At 36.6% G+C, this 21,075-nt stretch overlaps 6 protein-coding genes across 8 annotated transcripts; 3 read left to right on the top strand and 3 right to left on the bottom strand.

Annotated features, from left to right (window-relative positions):
* Positions 1-683: 683 nt before the first annotated feature.
* Positions 684-2,832, top strand: LOC9311921 (myb-related protein 306). Its single transcript, XM_002877523.2, has 3 exons — positions 684-1,259; positions 1,546-1,675; positions 1,791-2,832. The coding sequence occupies exons 1-3, from the start codon at positions 1,127-1,129 to the stop codon at positions 2,524-2,526; spliced, it is 999 nt and encodes a 332-aa protein (XP_002877569.1). The 5' UTR covers positions 684-1,126; the 3' UTR covers positions 2,527-2,832.
* A 3,262-nt stretch (positions 2,833-6,094) lies between these two features.
* Positions 6,095-7,752, top strand: LOC110228271 (suppressor protein SRP40-like). Its single transcript, XM_021025051.1, has one exon. It carries the CDS (start codon positions 6,322-6,324, stop codon positions 7,591-7,593), a length of 1,272 nt encoding a protein of 423 aa, XP_020880710.1. The 5' UTR covers positions 6,095-6,321; the 3' UTR covers positions 7,594-7,752.
* A 2,601-nt stretch (positions 7,753-10,353) lies between these two features.
* LOC9311919 (probable LRR receptor-like serine/threonine-protein kinase At3g47570) lies at positions 10,354-18,895 on the bottom strand. The gene is made up of 4 exons (XM_021025050.1): positions 18,818-18,895; positions 14,722-14,796; positions 11,048-14,162; positions 10,354-10,963 (listed from the first exon to the last, which is right to left on the bottom strand). The coding sequence occupies exons 3-4, from the start codon at positions 13,716-13,718 to the stop codon at positions 10,602-10,604; spliced, it is 3,033 nt and encodes a 1,010-aa protein (XP_020880709.1). The 5' UTR covers positions 13,719-14,162; positions 14,722-14,796; positions 18,818-18,895; the 3' UTR covers positions 10,354-10,601.
* Positions 14,597-16,573, bottom strand: LOC9313637 (probable LRR receptor-like serine/threonine-protein kinase At3g47570). Its single transcript, XM_021026204.1, has 3 exons — positions 16,223-16,573; positions 15,494-16,097; positions 14,597-15,391 (listed from the first exon to the last, which is right to left on the bottom strand). The coding sequence occupies exons 1-3, from the start codon at positions 16,571-16,573 to the stop codon at positions 15,030-15,032; spliced, it is 1,317 nt and encodes a 438-aa protein (XP_020881863.1). The 3' UTR covers positions 14,597-15,029.
* On the bottom strand, positions 17,050-18,185 carry LOC110228273 (probable LRR receptor-like serine/threonine-protein kinase At3g47570). 3 transcript variants are annotated; one of them, XM_021025053.1, is made up of 2 exons: positions 17,275-18,185; positions 17,050-17,137 (listed from the first exon to the last, which is right to left on the bottom strand). In XM_021025053.1, exons 1-2 carry the CDS (start codon positions 18,164-18,166, stop codon positions 17,127-17,129), a joined length of 903 nt encoding a protein of 300 aa, XP_020880712.1. In that variant the 5' UTR covers positions 18,167-18,185; the 3' UTR covers positions 17,050-17,126. The 3 variants fall into 3 exon arrangements, with proteins under 3 accessions (XP_020880712.1, XP_020880713.1, XP_020880714.1); XM_021025054.1 differs by having other exon boundaries at positions 17,083-17,619; positions 17,908-18,185; XM_021025055.1 differs by lacking the exon at positions 17,050-17,137 and having other exon boundaries at positions 17,292-17,378; positions 17,497-18,185.
* Positions 18,896-19,640: 745 nt separating the features above from the next.
* LOC9311918 lies at positions 19,641-21,072 on the top strand. Its single transcript, XM_002877522.2, has 5 exons — positions 19,641-19,940; positions 20,130-20,212; positions 20,284-20,564; positions 20,647-20,740; positions 20,819-21,072. The coding sequence occupies exons 1-5, from the start codon at positions 19,656-19,658 to the stop codon at positions 21,006-21,008; spliced, it is 933 nt and encodes a 310-aa protein (XP_002877568.1). The 5' UTR covers positions 19,641-19,655; the 3' UTR covers positions 21,009-21,072.
* The last annotated feature ends 3 nt before the right edge of the window (positions 21,073-21,075 follow it).

Below are 21,075 nucleotides of genomic sequence, written 5' to 3'. Positions count from 1 at the left end.
TTTGAAGAGATTGATACCAAAATATTTGGTTTAATTTGATTTAGTTCAGTTCAGTCAATTTCGATTGCATATCAACTAAGATTTAACTAAACTAAACCATTTATTAAGTGGTTTACTATTTTTATATATTTTCATATTTTTAGATCATGTAATAATTTTCATATGCTATGTACAACATAAGTACTCATGAAATATCAAGAGTTTTTGAGAGGCATATAATTAGTTTAAATTACGGTTCCTGGTGCTCAATAACTAGAAATTAAAATTAGTATTAAAACCAGTTGAGAAGGAAATGACATTATTATATATATGCATGGAAGTGGAAACCTAAATTTACAAATTAACATTATAAGAATCCTTATAAACTATTCTCACCAAAAAAAACGAATCCTTATAAACTATTTAATTTATGTGTATGTTTTCCGAATGTATAATTAGAAGGTTTTAATTACATAAATAGAAGTTATATACTCATTTCACTCTCATTGTGGACCCATTAATGCTATCAAAGTCTTTCTAAACCCAATCAGATTGAACACCTAAAAAAATGATACATGCACATATGTTCTCATGTGGAGACAAAATTAAGGTTTATTTTGCGATAATATGAAAGAACTAATTACAAAGAGAAAATTGTAGGCTAATAGAGAGAGAGAAAGCATGGAGTAATGGTGGAGAAAGAGAGAGAGAGAGAGAGGAGGCTGACTTGAAGAGCTAGAGAGTAAATGCATTTGGCTGTCCATGTTGACTCTTTGATTGCAAAACCCCACTCTTCATTATTGTTACTTTTAACTCTATTATTATTGCTACTAATTCACTCTTCAGCTTAAATCTCTCTCTCCCTCTCTCTCTCTCGCTTTATAAATACACAAGCTCTCTCTCCACATCTTCAGACAAAACCACCTACCATTTGTACCTCTTTGTCTTAAGTACTCTTAACCCTACAATTTCCTAAGCTCTCAAGCCAAAAAAAAAGATTTAACTTTTTCTTCATCTATATATATATATATATATATATATATATATATATATCCGATCATCATCAAAGCCCTTCTCTCTGCTCATACCACAAACCGTTCCATTCTTCCCCTAATTACAAAGTGATATATACATAGAGAAGATTGAGATGGGAAGACCACCATGCTGTGACAAGATTGGAGTGAAGAAAGGGCCATGGACACCAGAGGAAGATATCATCTTGGTTTCTTACATCCAAGAACATGGTCCTGGAAACTGGAGATCTGTGCCTACTCATACAGGTATCTCTTCTTCTATCTTAATATTATATGTTTTTTTATGAACAAATAATATTTTTAATTTCAATTGTTAAACCCTATATTCAGAAGTACCCTTTAATGTTTTTTGTTTTTTTTTTCTTGGGTTTGTGATTCTTTTGTTCTGGCTTCCTTTTGGTTGGTATGATCATTTAATGAAAAGGAAAAATTGTAATAATATCCGATTTATGGCACCAGCTTTTTTGTCCACATATCACAAATTAATTACTCTTTTTAATGAAATTATCTTTTTATTGTTGTGGTGATTTAGGTTTAAGGAGATGTAGCAAAAGCTGTAGATTGAGGTGGACTAATTATCTTCGACCTGGGATTAAGCGTGGAAATTTCACCGAGCATGAAGAGAAGATGATTCTCCATCTTCAAGCTCTTTTGGGAAACAGGTAAATATTCACATGCACATGATCTATAAAAGTATGCAAACATTATGTTTTTGGGTATGTATAAAAGATAAGGTTTTGGACTTTAAATAACTTGGGGACCAAATAATTTATGAAGGTGGGCAGCTATAGCATCATACCTTCCAGAAAGGACAGACAATGATATAAAGAACTATTGGAACACTCATTTGAAGAAAAAGCTCAAGAAGATGAATGATTCTTGTGATAGTACTATCAACAATGGCCTTGATGATAAAGACTTCTCTTCATCAAACAAAAACACTACTTCACATCAAAGCAACAACTCCAGCAAAGGTCAATGGGAGAGAAGGCTTCAGACAGATATCAACATGGCTAAACAAGCTCTTTGTGATGCCTTGTCTCTTGACAAACCACAAAACCCATCTAATTTCTCTATTACCGATCTTGGTTATGGTCCATCATCTTCTTCTTCCTCTACCACCACCACCACCACCACAAGAAACATTAATCCATACCCATCTGGCGTCTATGCTTCAAGCGCAGAGAACATCGCTCGTTTGCTTCAGAATTTTATGAAAGACACACCAAAGACCTCGGTGCCCTCGCCGGTTGCAGCCACCGGGATGGCTATCACCACGGCAGCTTCCAGCCCTAGCACAACCGAAGGAGACGGAGAAGGAATTGACCATTCTTTATTCAGCTTCAACTCCATGGATGAAGCTGAAGAGAAGCCAAAACTAATAGACAATGACATTAATGGTCTAATTACACAAGGCTCTCTTTCTTTGTTCGAGAAATGGCTCTTTGATGAGCAAAGCCACGATATGATCATTAATAACATGTCACTAGAGGGTCAAGAAGTGTTGTTCTAGAAACCAAAAAAGTTTGACGATTGGTTGAGGAACGACGAGGCTTAGTTATAAACAATTTGTATAATTAAGTACTCTTTAGTTTTGTTTGAATCCTTATCATGATAGTATGGCAGTAATTAGGGAGGAGTAGTATATTTAACACATTTTTCTTTTTTTTCTTTTTTTTTTTTTTTTTTTTGTGTGTGGAGATGTTATTTTTTGGGTTATCTTTGTCGACGTGGAGATGATATCTTCTAGAAATGTTGTAGAAACTCAAAAGTGTACATCATCTTTATTAATGTAACGTTATTTTTATCTTGTGGCTCATTTGGTTATACAAATTCATGTCACTTAATTAGTATTGATATGGTTAGGGTTCAGATTTTATGTTTCCATAAACTTCACAATTAGTAGGTAGAACACTCATTTCTCCTCATTAATTATATAGATTTAGATGACTTTTAAACTGTACTATATAATTTAGTTGTATACAGATATGGGTTCTTTACTACTGGTGAGGTAAAAACCAAAAAAAAATGTTATTTCAAGAAAAATAAAGAGCAAAAGCTAGTTTTGTATCCGATGTATATGTAGGAGGCGAAATCTAGTGGTTCATAGAATATGTAAAACTAATAAAATAAAGCTACTAATAGGAGAAGCCAAAAATTTAGAAAAAAGTAGTGAATTAAATGCAGAAGAAAATGTGAGTGTTTGTTTGACTTGCGCCTGTGAAGCTCACAACGAGCATGATCCAAGTAGAGGTGCTTTTCCTTAGCCACATCACACATATTTTAATGTCACACTGTCTCACACCCAACTCGTTGACTTTTCTTTTGGATTCTCTAATAAATGTTGAGCTTAATAAACTAATTGGCTGAATAGTGGAATTTATGGAATAAATGGACTGTTCTGATTTTTTTTTTCATTGTTTTAAATAGGTTTGATAGTTAACCGAATTATCTTATTTTTAACCAAATTTTTTGGATAAAATAGAGAAAACGATAAATATAATAAAATCCAAAATATGAATTAAAAATCAATTAATTATTTTAATTTTTGTTATACATTTTATCTAAAACCAAAATAAACCCGAATCTGAACCAACATTTTTCAAACAAACCAATTCAAAATATACTGTAATTTGGTTTTATTTGGACCCTATTTTCACCAAAACGTGGAAATTAACTGAAAAAACCATGCACATGCCTACCCGCATTCATGGCTCCACGACTAGTTTTGTTAAGCAAATTACCAACGTCCCAAGTCACGTTTTTGTGTTTGGTCGTTTTGCGAACAAGCTCTTATAAGTGATAAGCATCGTCGTGGAGTCGTTTTTAGAGTAGGTGATCAACAGATCAAGCATGTTACTTTAACCAAGATCAAATGTCTGCTAGTATATATATCTTTTTTCCTGCTGAAAATGACTTTTTTCCTATGGAAGTGAAACTGAATCGAACCACAACAAAGTAGCAAAGAAGAGGAAACACCAACTGCACAAAAGGAAAAATGGGACAAGACCTAATGGCCAAAAAAAAAAACAGAGCATATAGAGAAGCTCAAGACTTAAACATTTCAAGAGCAAAGCAAATAAATAGGTCTTATCGAATTCGTTTATCCAAGGATGTGCACAATTTTGACATTTTCTACGTCAAATATTTCTTTTGTTTTTCACCTGAATTAAGGAAGAGACACATAGAAATTTGAGAAGTATATAATATAATAGTTTCAACCAAAACTAAATTAAATCACAGTCTTTGACAAAAAAAAAAAAAAAAAAAAATTAAATCACAGTGATTTCCTTTAATTTGATTTCACCACTCAAAATTAAATTGATGATTTAAAACCAAGCCAATAACGAAATTGATGAATTATCATTTATAAAGCTCAAAACACAACTTTTCGTTTTTTGTCTACAAAATAACAGAGCATAAATCTTGAAAATATTCTGAAAGCATATGTAAATGTATACATAGAGAAAAAAAGAAAACCACATATTAACGAAGAGTCGAAGACGACATTGTGACATTATATAGGCCTCAGGGTGAGCCTTTATTTCATAAGTTGCAAAGTTTGTAGAGAAAAACATAAACAGTTCAAAGTCTTGTTGTTCTTCGGGCTTTGAAGAACCTCTCTCTGATTGAGATCAACTCCTTCACAACTTCACTAGTTGCCAATCGGTTCGTAGGAGATTCTTCACAACACCTTAGTCCCACCTCCAAAATCAGTGTCAAGCACTCAGCAATACGGAACCCTGAAGATGTAGCTGCAGTCTGATTAAGTTGTTGAATGAGTCAAGAAGTAATACAAGAGTTTGTCTGATGGAGTTGCTGAATGACTCAAGAAGTAAGTCAAGATGCGACTGTTTTTGTGTGAGTGTCGGTTTCTAGAAGGTTTGAGAAGATATGTTTGGAGCGTGTTTAGAGGATGAATCACAAAGGAAAAAAGACTTAAAGAGATTTGGAAGACTTGATGAAAGTGGAGTTTGGTGAGAAAAAGGAAAAGTATAAAAGGAAATTTACTTTTTCTTATGGAAATTGGAAATCTTCTCCTATGGTGATTAGGAAATCGTTTTGGCTATATAAGGAGGAGCTGAGGACGTCTTTGAGAAGGAAGAGAGCTGAGGCATAGAGGCAAATCATTGAGAGCTTTTCTGAGGGTGTGTGCGACATAGTTTCGCGGTTTTGTGCAACTTAGTTTTGCGGGTTCTGTGCTTGTGTGATCAAGTGGTTTTGTTTTGAAGTCTAGGCTCAAGTGGAGTTTAGCTCAGGGTTAGGTTATCCTGATTAAATCTAGACTCAAGGGGATTTTAGTTAAGGGTAGAGATTATCCTTAAAGTTTCACGTTATAGAAGGGAGCGGTAAATCAAGAGGGTTGGGCTTGTTTTACGCGTTTGCGAATTGGTTGTAATTTGCTTTCTTGTTCTAGTGAAATCGAAATCTGGGGAGTAGGAAAAACCGAACCTCGTTAACAAATTTCTTGTCTCGTTTACTTTCTACAATTTATCGTACCTCATCCGCACTTACAATTGGTATCAGAGCGGGTTCTCGATAGAGATTTAGTCTTGTTTCGGGTAGATCAGGGTGAGGTTCAGGAGATTGTTTAGAATATTATTCAGGAGATCGTTCAGAAAGTAAGACAGAGCTGAGAATCGTGTGAGATGGAGTCATACAAGGAAGGTACGTCTATGACAAGACCACCACTTCTTGATTCAGCGAATTATGGATATTGGAAGGTTCGTATGCAAGCTTTTATTAGTAATCTTGATGAAGATTGTTGGAATTCAATTGAACTTGGTTGGGAGGCTCCTAAAGTTACGGATGATGATGGAGTTGTAAGTCTCAAGCCAAGAGATAAGTGGACTGCTGTAGAGAAAAAGCTATCAAGTTGCAATTCTAAGGCTAAGACTGCGATTTACAATGCTATTGATTCAAGCCGTTTTAAGTTGATTTCTCAATGTGCATCAGCTCAAAAAGCATGGAAGACATTGGAGAATATGTTTGAAGGTACTACAAGCGTTAAGAGAACGAAATTGGATATGTTGGCTTCGCAATTTGAGAATCTAAGGATGGAAGAAGAGGAAACTGTGGCTGATTTAGTGCAAAGTTATGTGACATATCTAATGAATCGTTTGCTCTTGGAAAGGTCTACAAGGACAAAAAGCTAGTGAAGAAGTTGAAGAGATCATTGCCTGCAAAATTTGAGTCAAAGATTTCTGCAGTTGAAGAAGCTCATAATCTAGATGAGATAGCTTTTGATGAGTTTGTTGGGATCCTTCAAGCTTTTGAGTTAAGCAAAGCATATGAAGCTAAAGGAAAGATGAAGAAGGTAGATGAAGTGAAGAAGGAAGTTGACATTGGAGTTGCTCTTAAAGGATCATCAACTGAAGATTCAATGGCTATGTTGTCAAGACAGTTTACTAAATATCTGAAACGAAAGGGAAAAGAGAGGAAGGATAGAATTGATGAAGAGTTGAGAAGTTCATCAAAGAATATGCAATGTTTTGAATGCAAAGGATATGGACATGTTCGTTCGGAATGCGCCAATCTACAAAAGCATAAGAAGAAGGCCATGAATGTTGTCACTAGTGATTCTGAAACTGATTCAGATGAGGAAGAAGAAGATCTGAAGAATTTTGTGGCTTTTACAACTTCCGATTCTAGTTCAGATACAGATTCTGCGTCAGTCTCTGCATCAGCGTCTGCAACAAGGTCTGCTTCAGCATCTGCAACAGGGTCTGCTTCAGCATCTGCAACAGGGTCTGCATCAGTGTCTCCAACAGGACCTGCACTTAAAAGTGAAAACGATGAATGCGAGAGTGATGCAGAGAGTATTGATGATGAAGAATTTGCTGAGAATTACAGAGTTTTATATGAGCATTGGCTTAAAATGGTTGAGGAGAATTCTGTGTTAACTAAGGAGAAACTCAAGTTAGAGGCTAAAGTCATTGAAGTACAGAAATATGCTGCAGAAAAAGAAGAAGAAACATCACAAGCCAAAGTACAACTTGAAGAAACTCAAAAGAATTTGAGGATGCTTAATAATGGCACAAAGAAGTTGGATCATATTCTGAATATTGGCAAGATTGATAAGTGTGGCCTTGGATTTGAAGGAAAACTTTCAAAATCAGATCCAGTGTTTGTTTATGGTGGAAAAATCACGTCTGGATCAGGAAGTGTGTCAGAAACTGCAACTATGGCAGAGACTGCATCCGGTACAAGAACTACTACGAGAACTGGTACAGAGTCTGATACAGGAAAAGTTAAAGAACTGCAGAGTGCACCTCAACGAGTTTTTCGACCTGTTTGCCATCATTGTGGTATTGTTGGGCATATTAGGCCAAGGTGTTTCAGATTGTTGAGGGAGAGAAATCGAATGGAGAATGCTTATGATAAGAGATTTCATGGTCCTACATGTTATCATTGTGGAGTTCAAGGGCATATTAAGAGGAATTGTTTCAGATTCATTCGAGAATCCAGTCATGAAGGCTTAAGGCGCAGGAAGATTTGGGTTAGGAAAGATGATTTCTATGGAGGTGGTGTACTAGGCTATCAACCTCGTATTGCAAAGCGGGGAGAATTTTCTAAGTAGTTTTGACCATGTTGTGACTCATTCAGGGGGAGAATGATGATGTGTTTCGTGATGTTGTTTTGGAGTTAGAACTGTTGAGTTCACAAACATAGTCAAAAAGGGGGAGATTGAAGATGTAGCTGCAGTCTGATTAAGTTGTTGAATGAGTCAAGAAGTAATACAAGAGTTTGTCTGATGGAGTTGCTGAATGACTCAAGAAGTAAGTCAAGATGCGACTGTTTGTGTGTGAGTGTCGGTTTCTAGAAGGTTTGAGAAGATATGTTTGGAGCGTGTTTAGAGGATGAATCACAAAGGAAAAAGGACTTATAGAGATTTGGAAGACTTGATGAAAGTGGAGTTTGGTGAGAAAAAGGAAAAGTATAAAAGGAAATTTACTTTTTCTTATGGAAATTGGAAATCTTCTCCTATGGTGATTAGGAAATCGTTTTGGCTATATAAGGAGGAGCTGAGGACGTCTTTGAGAAGGAAGAGAGCTGAGGCATAGAGGCAAATCATTGAGAGCTTTTCTGAGGGTGTGTGCGACATAGTTTCGCGGTTTTGTGCAACTTAGTTTTGCGGGTTTTGTGCTTGTGTGATCAAGTGGTTTTGTTTTGAAGTCTAGGCTCAAGTGGAGTTTAGCTCAGGGTTAGGTTATCCTGATTAAATCTAGACTCAAGGGGAGTTTAGTTAAGGGTAGAGATTATCCTTAAGGTTTCACGTTATAGAAGGGAGCGGTAAATCAAGAGGGTTGGGCTTGTTTTACGCGTTTGCGAATTGGTTGTAATTTGCTTTCTTGTTCTAGTGAAATCGAAATCTGGGGAGTAGGAAAAACCGAACCTCGTTAACAAATTTCTTGTCTCGTTTACTTTCTACAATTTATCGTACCTCATCCGCACTTACAAACCCGACTCTGAGACCCATGTGAAGAATCGATTCGTCTGCAATGTCCAAAACTCTTTCCGGCAACGCTGACTTGGTGTAGCTGTGTAGGGTAACGTTTCCCCCAAATAACTCATTGGTTGGTCTTTTCCCGGTGAACATTTCCAAAATGAGAACCCCAAAGCTATACACATCACCTTGTATTGATGGCTGTCCTCCCATTCCATATTCTGCACAGCCCCGGCCCAATATATTTGAGAGCCTTAGGGTAAAAAAATTTTTTTAGCCTATTATTATATATAAAAAAATAATTTACCTATTTTCTAAAAAAAATTGTAGATTCTTTACAGTAAAAATTGTTATATTAAAATTTTGGGCCTTTTTTATATTTTTTTTATAAAGAATTAGGCCTTTTGAAATATAGTTCTCATACTAATAATTTTTTTAAAACATATTTAGGCCTTTTTTCTATGTAAAATTTTTATTAAAAAAAAAGCCTTAGGCCGTCGCACCTCCGCCCACCCATGTGAGCCGGGGCTGATTCTGCATCAAGGAAAACAGCCTTGTCTCAACCCTCGTTTACTTTGAAAGAAACCCGCTAACTCGCCATTTACTTGGACTGAGAACGACGCTGTGGTGACACACAACATGATCCAATGAACAAATTCTGTGGGGAAATCCATAGATAAAAGAACATTTCTGAGGAACGGCCATTGAACTGAATCAAAGGCTTTGGAGATGTCAATTTTTATAGCACATCTACTCGATATAGAATCCTTGTGGTAGTCCTTGACTAGTTCTGTTGCCAACAACAGATTTTCAATCAATAACCGGTCTTTTACAAAGGCAGATTGGTTGCCCGCAATGAGAAGTTCACTTTAGTACCAAACTTGAAGATCAAGCAAATGTACTCAGTTAGCATTCGCTACATCATCTAAACCTAGTAATTCAACGATTGAAACGGTAAAAACTACCTGAATTGCAAAACCTAATTGAATGGTTTGCTACACGAAATGAACAAAATCCAACTAACAACAATGGTTCTCCAGCACGAACAGTTTGGCTCCTATAATTCTCGTCCACGATATGCGCAATGTAATCAATCTCTCCGGACATTATGATCTGAAATAAGGCATACGGGAGCGTCTTGGGAAAGATTTTTTGGAAAGAATTAAGCAACAAGGATTCATCGATTTTTTGTTGTTTGAAAAACGGCAAGTAACGCTCAACGACTATAGAAAAACAGCTGCTAGTTCATATGTGGCTGCCAGGATTAATCATCCCCATAATGGCTCTGGACTTTCGGCTAGACAAAAATCTCAACGGCTATAAAAAAACAGTTAAAGCTAAGGTACAGTTTAAAAATGCAGACTATTTAGAAACATCATTTAAAGTTAAAAAATATTTTGCACAAAAAAAAAAAAAAAAAAGTTAAAAAATATAAATTTAGCAAAACGAATTTTTTTTGCGTATTGTCCATGTTGGTAATATTGATAACCATATAGTGTTTTTAGTATCTTTTGGTAATGGAAATAATTTTGACATGCAATACCATTTAGTTGTAGTAGGAGTCATATACTCACATTCAAAATTATATATCCAAACCAAATTTGAATTAGATAGAACAATACATACACCAACTTGGTTCTACATAAGTTTTTTAGCAATGTATCCAAATAAGCACAACACGCATGTATCCAAATTCTCCATTCAACTATTGATCGGAACACACATCCTAAGATGCCACCCACTCTCAAGTTGCTTTGATCAATGCACTAACAATAACCATTCATCATACGGAAAAAATAAAAAAAGTTAACGCAAAAAAAAAAGCAATCGATCCGATTAGACACAATCACACAAACATCTTTGGATTATTAAAATTAAAAAGGTGGGAAACTCTTAATAAACTTAGGAACTACTATTAGTAGCAAAAGTGGAGAATTATTAATTATAAACAGCTCAAAACACAACTTTCATAGTTTGATTACAAAATAACAGAGCATATTGCTTGACAATATTCTCCACACCATAAATTTGTATGCATAGACAAAAAATGAAAACCAAATGATGAAGACGATATTATATAGGTCTCAGAGTGAGCCTTTATTTCAAAGACTGCGAAGTTTATAGGGGAAACCATAATCGCTTCAACGTCCAGCTGTCCTTCTGGCTCTGAAGAACCTCTCTCTGATTGAGATTAATTCCTTGAGAACTTCACTCATTGCCAGCCGGTTGCTTGGAACTTCTTCACAGCACATAAGTCCCACCTCGAAAAAAAATTTCAAGCACTCAACAATTGGAAAACCGACTCGGAGACCGATGTGAAGAATGGATTCGTCCGCAACATCCAATACTCTTTCCGGCAACGCAGACTTGGTGTAGCTGTGTAGGGTAAAGTTTCCGCCAAATAGCTCATTAGTTGGTCTTTTTCCAGTGAACATTTCCAAAAGGAGAACCCCAAAGCTATACACATCACCTTGTATTGATGGCTGTCCTCCCATTCCATATTCTGCACCATAATTCACATAAACAAGATTAAAGTGATAAAATAAAATTCCTATATTCAATTTTACATATGTTTGGTTACAGTTACCTGGTGCGCAATAACCGATGGTTCCTCTCACGCCAGCGGAGCTGAGTTGATTGAGGAAGGACTCTTGGTCGAATTTGAGGAGCAGTCGAGCTAGACCAAAATCACTAACATGAGCAGTCAAATCATCGTCTAGGAGGACGTTGCTTGGCTTAAGATCGCAATGAGCTATAGGCTCATGACAATGAACATGAAGATAGTCTAAAACTGAAGCCACGTCTATGGCAATGTTGAGCCTTTCAAGAAGTGTCAAGGTTCTTGAGGGTCTACGAATCTCTTCCACTTCTTCTGGGTGCAGCCACATATCCAAGCTTCCATTCGGCATGAACTCATAGATGAGAGCCCTGAATTCGTTTCCTTGGAAATCAATACTCGAACAAGCCGTCAAAAGTTTCACAAGATTACGATGCCTTACGTCCTTGAGGGATTCACACTCTGCCATAAAGCTCTTCATCGCTCCATGTTTTTGCATGTTTAGAACTTTCACCCCAACAACATATTTCTCTGCTGGAAGTAATGCCTTAAACACAGTACCAAAACTTCCTGACCCAACCATATTGCTCGAAGAGAAGCCATCTGTCGCGTTTCGGAGATCTCCATAGCTTATCTTTTCATGGAAGGCACCCAAAGTGGAAGGAGTTTGATTATTAGTCTGCTGATTATTCTTTCTTTTTCTGAACCATATAGCAAATGAAGCTATGAGCAATATCAAAAGCAAAGCTATGCCTACGGTGACACCGATCACAACTCTCTTCAAATGAGAGGAATGTTTTCTCTCCATCGGTGGTGCTTCCACGAGGCATGGCTTTAGTTGCAACTCCCTGATGCCTCCACATAGATCTTTGTTTCCAAATACTGAGACAATAGTCATATTCTTATATATTCCTTCTGTTGGCATTTTCCCCTCAAAATTGTTAAAAGATAGATTGAGATACTGCAGCTTGGAAAAGTTTGCAAGATATCTAGGTATACTTCCAGAGAGATTATTGTTTGAGAAATCAACTCTTTTAACACCCATTAACCCTCTTATATCTGGAATATCTCCGTCAAAAGAATTTCCTTGCAGATAAAGTTGTTCCAACGAGATACATTTTCCCAAGGTTTTTGGGAGTCGTCCGAACAATTTGTTATTACCAAGTGATAACACAACAAGATTTTGTAATCTTTCAACATTATTTGGCAGAGAGCCGGTCAATGAATTAGCTGACAATCCTAGGTTAACAAGGGTTGAGATTTGCATGATTTCTTTAGGTATAGTCCCATTCAACTTATTATATCCCATCCGTAAATCTAGCAGCTGCCTAGAATTACCGAGACTCGGAGGAACAGTTCCTTCAAAACTATTGTTGTTCAAATAAAGTCTTTGTAACATAGTGATGTTGCCTATAGAAGATGGTATCTCTCCCGACATTCTATTTGAATGAACACTTAGTTCCCCCAATCCTAAAAGCTTACCAAGAGAGGTTGGGAGTGGTCCTGTCAACAAATTCTCGTTCAACCCAAGTGATTGAAGGCTTATGAGATTCCCAATGTCATGGGGAATGTTTCCAGAGATGCGATTTTTTTGAAAGCTTAAATAGATGAGGTTTGTGGACAGATTGGCAATGGAGGTAGGCAAGTCACCGCCAAACCTATTGTCACCAACATCTAACACTTGTAGTCGGGTGAAATTAGTCAAAGCACCAATAAACTCAAGGTCTCCAGAAGAGTGACTTCCCAAAGTATTACCAAGAAGAGACAAGTATTGCAAATTTCGTAGCTTTCCAAAGCTCGAAGGAATACTTCCCGTAAATTTATTAGCCTCTATTCCAAAATCTTGAAGATTCGAGATATTGGGAAGTGTTGTTGGAATGGTTCCAGTGAAATAATTATCTCCTATAGTTAGTGCTTTAAGGTTTGGTAGCAAATTACCAAAATCAGGCCTCAAATTACCCCAAAAACCATTACTAAAGATGTATAAAAGCTCAAGTGAGGACACGTTGTAGATAGCAGGAGGAAAAACACCTGAGAAATTGTTCCCTGATAATTCAATACCCACCAACTGAGTCATTCTAGCAAAACCATCTGGAATTCCTCCTTCTATATTGTTAATTCCCAAGTTAAAATATACAAGGGATGTCATGTTTCCTAGAGTTGCGGGGAGTGTTCCTTGTAGGTTGTTTCGACCAAAATTTAAGCTAACAAGCTTCGTCAATGACCCTAATTCTGAAGGAACACTTCCTCCAAGGTGATTTGAAAATAAATAAAGGTACAACAATCTAGAGCAGTTAGACAAACTCGTTGGAATCCCTCCTCCCAGAAAATTTAAGCTCATATCCAAGTATTCAAGTCTAAACAAATTTCCCACCTCTTGAGGAATGGTACCACCAAAAGAGTTACCAGAGAGATTAAGCGATATGAGAAACGAAAGATTACCAATAGATGGTGATATTACTCCGCCCAATTGCAATCCTCGTAGGTCCAAACTAGTAACTCTCTTGTGTTTGCGGCCACATGTAACCCCAATCCAGTTGCAAAGCGGGAATGAGTGATTCCATGAGGACAAGACAACTCTTTTCTCTTCAGAAACTTGAGACTTTATCTCCAACAAAGCTTGCCTATCAGTTTCATCAGTAATACCATATGCTTTAAATAACATGAGAGCACTGAAAGAAAGTAAGAGAAACAGTCTCATGCTTTTACTTCTTCTTCTCTCTCTCTCTCTTTTTTTTTTTTGGAATAAAAGCTTGTGGAGCTTCTTTTGCAAGAAAGTAAATATAAGGGACAACGCAACTTAAAGTATTACAATAATGGCTCCCAACCACTTAGAGAAGACTGCAACAGTTTACAAATTACTGTATGCATTAAAGTCAAGTAGCTTTTCTAAAATGACAACCATTTCACGACTTTGCTGTAGACATCGTCGGTTTACGAATTAAGAAATCAACAAATTGACCAAGTTTAGTATATTCTTCTTCCAAAGAGCTTATTTTATTACATTCTTATATTTCAAAGAAATATAGTATATATTCAAAGTTTCTTTGGTTTGATTTCTTGGACCAAACATTTATGAGGAACGTCATATAAACAGATCACTTAGATCACATCTGTCTTGTTGACCTGAGAGAACTGAAGACACCTGTTACATGACAGAAACTTTGAAATATCATTATGTATTCTAATAGTTTTCACACATAATTCTTTGTGTGTCACACATAATCCGTTCATACATGGGACTTGTCTAATTCAGTTAGATGAGTCACTTGTAGCCCAAGAAAAAGAATACTAAAAGATAAATTATTAGGAAACTAAATTGTTCACTACTATTCCCTTCAAAACTTGTCTTGGTCGTCCAGATTTTTATAAAAACCTCAAGATCATTAAGGAAAAAAGCATATACATAGAAAGCACCAGAACTTTTTTTTTTTTTTTTTTTTTTTTTGGTAAAAGGTGAAGATAAGCACCAGAACTTTTGAATGAAAAACAGAGAAAATCCAAATAGCATTGGGCACAACATTCATTCATTGTTAAAGAAATGCAAAAAGTTTTTCTCTGTTTATGCGTTCTTTAAAAAAAAAAAAAAAAAAAAAAAAAAAAAAAAAAAAACAGAACTTGCATTACGAAAACTAAGAAAATCCAAATAAAAGCAGTGAGCTTCACGATGTATGTTGGTTCGAGATTCGTAGCAGAACGAATACCTTGTGTTCAAGAACTCGTTACTAGGCTTACATCGTGTTCAAGGACGTACTGGATGAATGTTATGACCACAGAAGCTGCAGTTGGAGTGGTGGGACATGAAATTGAAAGGGAACATTTATTGGATTAGCTTTTATAAAAAGTTGGTAAAACAACATTCATACATTGTCATATAATTCAAGCATTCATTAACAAACAATATTTTGCAAGCATAAATATGTTTGGTAGAGTAAAACCCACAAATTATTAAGAAAAGATATTACAAGCCTTTTCGGTAGGTTGCAAAGTTCGTACCAAAACCATAAACACTTCAACGTCGGGTTGTTCTTCTGGCTTTAAAGAACCTCTCTCTGATTGAGATCAACTCCTTTGCGACTTCACTCATTGCCAACCGGTTTGTAGGAGATTCTTCACTGCACCTAAGTCCAACCTCAAAAACCAATTTCAAGCACACAACAATTGGAAAACCGACTCTAAGACCGATGTGAAGAATTGATTCATCGGCAGCATCCAATACTCGCTCTGGCAACGCAGATTTGATGTAGCTGTGTAGTGTAAAGTTTCCCCCAAATAACTCATTGGTTGGTCGCTTTCCAGTGAACATTTCCAAAAGGAAAACCCCAAAGCTATACACATCACCATGTATTGAAGGCTGCCCTCCCATTCCATATTCTGCACCGTAATTCACAGAAACAACAAGAAGGAGATTTTAATGCAAATAGCGTATAGTACTGATTTCTCTCATAGAACATTACAGATGTGGGATAGTTTCACCTGGAGCGGCATAGCCGATGGTTCCTCTGACTCCGGCTGAGCTTAGTTGATTGAGGAAGGACTCTCGGTCAAATTTGAGGAGGAGCCGAGCCAGACCAAAGTCGCTAACATGGGCAGTCAGGTCATCGTCTAGAAGGACGTTGCTTGGCTTTAGATCACAATGGGCTATAGGTTCATGGCAGTGGACATGAAGATAGTCCAAAACAAAAGCCACATCTACGGCAATGTTCAGCCTTTCATGAAGTGTCAAGGTTCTCGAGGGCCTATGAATCTCTTCTATTTCCTCTGGATGCAGCCACATATCCAAGCTTCCATTCGGCATGAAATCATAGATGAGAGCTCTAAATTCGTTTCCTTGGAAATCAATACTCGAACAAGCTGTCAACAATTTTACAAGATTACGATGCCTTATGTCTTTCAAGGATTCGCATTCTGCCATAAAGCTCTTCTTTGCTCCACGTCTCTCCATGTTTAGAACTTTGACTGCAACAACCTTATTCTCCACAGGGAGCAATGCCTTAAACACAGTACCAAAACTACCTGACCCAATCAAATTGCTTGAAGAGAAACCATCTGTTGCATTTTGAAGATCTCCATAACTAATCTTTCATGAAAGACCCCCATAGTGGAAGGAGTTGGATTATTGGTCTGGAGGTTTCTCTTTCTCTTTCTCAACCAGCGTAGAGAAACTAAAGCTATGAACACCAGCAAAAGCAAAGCTATGCTTACACTGACCCATATCACAGCTTTCCTTGAAAGAGAGGAATGCTTTCTTCCCATTGGTGGTTCTTGCCTTGAGCATGGCTTTAGTTGCAACTCCCTGATGCCTCCACATAGATCTTTGTTTCCAAATACTGAAACTAGAGATGCATTCTGAAATTTCCCTTCTGTTGGCACTCTTCCCTCGAAATTGTTAATGGATAGATTGAGATACTGCAACTTGGAAAAATTTGCAAGATATCCAGGTATAACTCCAAAGAGATTATTGTTCGAGAAATCAATTTCTTTAATATCCACCAAGCCTCTTATATCTGGAATGGCTCCATCAAACAAATTTCCTTGTAGATAGAGTTCTCCCATCGAGAGACAGGTCCCCAAAGTCTGTGGAAGTTGTCCTGATAATTTATTATTTTCAAGTGATAGTGTAACAAGATTTTCTAGTCGCCCAACATCTTCAGGTAGAGAGCCAGTGAAGAAATTACGTGGGATGCTTAGGGTAAGAAGGGGTGAAATTTGCATAATTTCCCGAGGTATAGTCCCATTCAACTTATTATCCCCAATCCACAATTCCAGCAGGTGACTACAATTACCGAGGCTCGGAGGAATGAATCCTACGAAAAGATTGTCGTACAAGTAGAGTGACTCTAACCAAGTGAGGTTGCCTATAAAAGATGGTATATCTCCTGACAGCCTATTTGAATACAGACTTAATTTCATCAATCCTAAAAGCTTCCCAAGAGAGTCGGAAGTGGTCCCGTCAACAGATTTTTCTCCAACCAAAGTGATTTTAGACTTATGAGATTCCCAATCTCATGAGGAACACTACCAGTGATGAGATTTGTGTCAAGGCTTAAAAGGTTGAGCTCCGTGGACAGATTACCAATGGAATTAGGCAAGCGACCCCCCCAACCTATTACGACCAACCTCTAAGATTTCTAGTTTGGTGCAGTTAGTCAAACCACCAAGAAACTCAAGATCTCCAAAAGAGCCACTACCCAAAAAATTGCTATGAAGTGATAATTCTTTTAACTTCCATAATTTTCCAAAGCTCGAAGGAATACCTCCTGTCAGATTGTTATACTCCATTCCCAACATTTGAAGATTTGAGATATTGGGAAGTGTAGTTGGAATGGCTCCTGTGAAATGATTCCTTCCTATAAAAAGCCTTTGAAGGTTGGGTAGCAAATTACCAAAATCAGCCCTTAGACTACCCGAGAAACTATTACCGAAGATGTTTAAAACATAAAGTGAGGACAAGTTGTAAATAGGGGGAGGAAAAACACCTAAGAAATTGTTCCGTGATAAGTCAAGATACACCATTCGAGTCAATCTAACTATATTATCCGGAATTCTTCCTTCTATATTGTTACCTCCAAATCCAACTTCTTTAAGGGATGTTAAGTTACCTAGAAAATCAGGGAGCTTTCCTTTTAGGTTGTTTCCATAAAGATCTAAAGTAACAAGCTTCGTCAATGACCCTAGTTCTGAAGGAACACATCCTCCAAGATGATTTGAATTAATCTGAAGCTCCAACAATCTAGAGCAGTTAGCCAAACTGGCTGGAATATCTCCCTTGATATAATTAAAGTTCATATCCAAGTGTTCAAGCCTAAACAAGTTTCCCACCTCGTGAGGGATGGTACCAACAAAAGAGTTACCAGAGAGATTAAGCCATATGAGAAAGGAAAGATTACCAATAGATGGTGATATCATTCCGCCTAATTGCAATCCTCCAAGCTCCAAACGAGTAACTCTCTTGTGTTTGCGGCCACATGTAACCCCAGTCCAGTTGCACACATGGACGGTGTTATCCCATGAGGACAAAACAGCTCTTTTGCCTAGAGAAACTTGAGATTTGAACTCGAACAACGCTTGCCTATCAGATTCATCGGTAAAACCATATGCTTCAAGTAACATGAGAGCATTCAAAGAAAGTAAAAGAAACACTCTCATGATTCTCAAAGTTTTTTTTTTTAACAAAAAAGATTCTTTAGTTAAAAGCTTTTGGTGTTTCTCATAATTTGCAGGAAACTGAATATATAAGAGACGAAGCAAATGCAAAATGTCTTTGTATGCGAGATTTTTTCCAAAATGGCATGGATTCTTGCCGTCTAGACTCTTGCCATCTAAGTCAAGTAGTAGTCAACTGTTTAAAACTGACGAAAACATGGCACTAGTCTTTAGTCTTTACGACGTATCAATGGGTCTATGAAGAAATCCACCAACCGAAGACAGCTTTTGTGTGTTATCAATGTGACAAACTCGTAAAAATCATTGCCGTCTAGACTCATGCCATCAATTTGTCTAAAACGACCAAAAACACTGCACTAGTCTTTAAACTTATCTGACACCCAACATACCAGAAACGGATGATCTGATTCCATTCAATACACATCAATAGGGTTTTTTTGAATAAATCGACCAATTTGCAATAAACATTGTAGAATAACAAAAGAGTCAAAAAAAAAAAAAAAAAAAAAAAATCAAAAGAGTCAATCAAAGTTTACTCACAATTTTCAGTGAGACGAAGCTCACATGTTGCATCAGAGTATGAAACCTTATAATACGAAACAAGAAGAAAAAGAGAGAGAAAATTCATGTTACCTTATACGATGTCTAAAATTGATCGTCTCAGATGAAGAAATTGTTGAGCAAAATCTACCCGATTGAGAAATTTTGGTGATATGGTTTAGGAAGTATCTATCTCAATCGATCAAATTTTGTTCAACAATTTTTTTACCGTGACAAAAGAATCTTTCGTAAATGAACCGATTTGGGAAATGAGGTTAATTTTGAGCAGATTGAGAGAAAGAGAATTGTGTGTTGTTTTTGTGATAACAAAACGGCAAGCTTTCCTCTTCCTGTTAACGTAAACAACACAGATAATTTAACACTACTGTTTGATCAATTAAGTCACCAAAAATTCCAACTAATTATCTATTTAAGCTTAGCTAGATCAGTCTAATAAATAAAATCACACAAGGTTGGGATGGAAAAGAAAATCAGAAGTTTACACTACGTACATTTTGAAAATCCAAATAAATTTGGGTACTAAAAAAGAACAGTGAGGGTTAAGCTATTATAAAACTGGTAACACAACATTCATATATTGCTCAACAAATTTTTACTTTTTATTTATTTATTCTAATAATTAAATTAATAATTTAAATTTAAGGTTTAATTAAATTTTAAGGTGCTATTTGTAGAACTTTGCAAATGTGATGCTATTTATTAAAAAAAAACATATTTTTATGCTATTTTTGTCAATTATCCTTCATTATTTAGTTTATATAATAGTCTAAATATTATTTAGACAGTTCTTACAAATACATAAAGGTTTTTAAAAATAAATAAAATTTTCAAGTCATTTTCCTTCTCACTAAAAAATAATAAAATAAAATCTCATCATCCTCAACAGTTCATGTGATATGATTATGAAACAATGAGAACTCTTTTGCAAAAATTCAGTTTTGCCCCTCAAGATTCTCTTTATTACAAAACTTCCCCTTTTCCCAAATCATCCTTCTTCAACGTTCGCCTTCCCATCAAGAACAATCAACAAATCTCTTGCAACAAAGCAAACAATTTGAGAATGGATTCGTCTAAGGGAATTCAAGAACAGAGGATTGTGATTCCGAACGGACACAACCAGAAGCTGGTTGGTCTACTTCATGAAACTGGTTCAACAGAAGTTGTAGTCTTGTGCCATGGATTTCGATCTAACAAGGTTAGTGTGTTGATTTTTGATTAACCCTTAATCGAAATATGAATCTTGAATTGTAATCAGTTACTCACCATCGTAAAGTCGCAACCTTTTTTTTTTTGTTCTCTGTTTTTCTTAGCTCTTGTGGTGACTGAGATCTGAGACTTAATCATATATGAATTAACTCTGTGTTTGGCTTGTGGAACTATGCAGAATAACCAAATTATGAATAATGTGGCTGCTGTTATAGAGAAAGAAGGAATCAGCGCTTTTCGTTTTGATTTCTCTGGGAATGGGTATGTTCACTTTCTTGCGTTATCATTGTTTTGCATAAGTGTTGATTTCATTTTTGCTTCCATTGTTGCAGAGAGAGTGAAGGCAGTTTCTATTATGGTAACTATAACCATGAAGCTGATGATCTACATTCTGTTATCCAATACTTCACTAACAAGAACCGTGTGGTTCCTATCATTCTCGGGCATAGTAAGGGAGGTGATGTTGTTCTCCTCTATGCCTCCAAGTATCATGATGTCCGCAATGTAATCAATCTCTCGGGACGTTATGATCTTAAAAAAGGCATAAGAGAGCGTCTTGGGGAAGATTTTTTGGAAAGAATTAAGCAACAAGGATTCATTGATGTTGGAGATGGTATTGTTATCACTCTTTGGTTTTTCTACATTGTCTTTGATCAGATTTCTAGTGTTTCTATCAATGTGCTGGTCTTTTGCAGGAAAATCGGGGTATCGTGTTACTGAGAAGAGCTTAATGGACAGGTTAAGCACTGATATGCATGAAGCTTGCCTCAAGATTGACAAAGAATGCAGGTGAGACTCGCTGAGTTCTCTAACTCATATTGGACGACGTTTGGGGTATAAACAAACCGTGTTTAATTGTAATGACAGGGTCTTGACGGTTCATGGATCGGCTGACGAGGTAATACGTGTGGAAGATGCGAAGGAGTTTGCAAAGGTCATACCGAACCACAAGCTGGAGATTGTGGAAGGAGCTAATCATTGTTATACCGAGCACCAAAGTCAATTAGTTTCAACAGTTATGGAGTTCATAAAGACAGTCATTTTGATGAACAACTGAGAAAACTGAGAAAATCCAAATAAAGTTGGAACATTGAAGACGTACATAAATTGTCTGCAAATAACAC

This window comes from Arabidopsis lyrata, assembly GCF_000004255.2.
Source record: "Arabidopsis lyrata subsp. lyrata unplaced genomic scaffold ARALYscaffold_5, whole genome shotgun sequence".
Lineage (NCBI taxonomy): Eukaryota > Viridiplantae > Streptophyta > Magnoliopsida > Brassicales > Brassicaceae > Arabidopsis > Arabidopsis lyrata.
The sequence above is the reverse complement of the archived record's forward strand: the minus strand, read 5'-3'. Positions and strand labels throughout refer to the sequence as shown.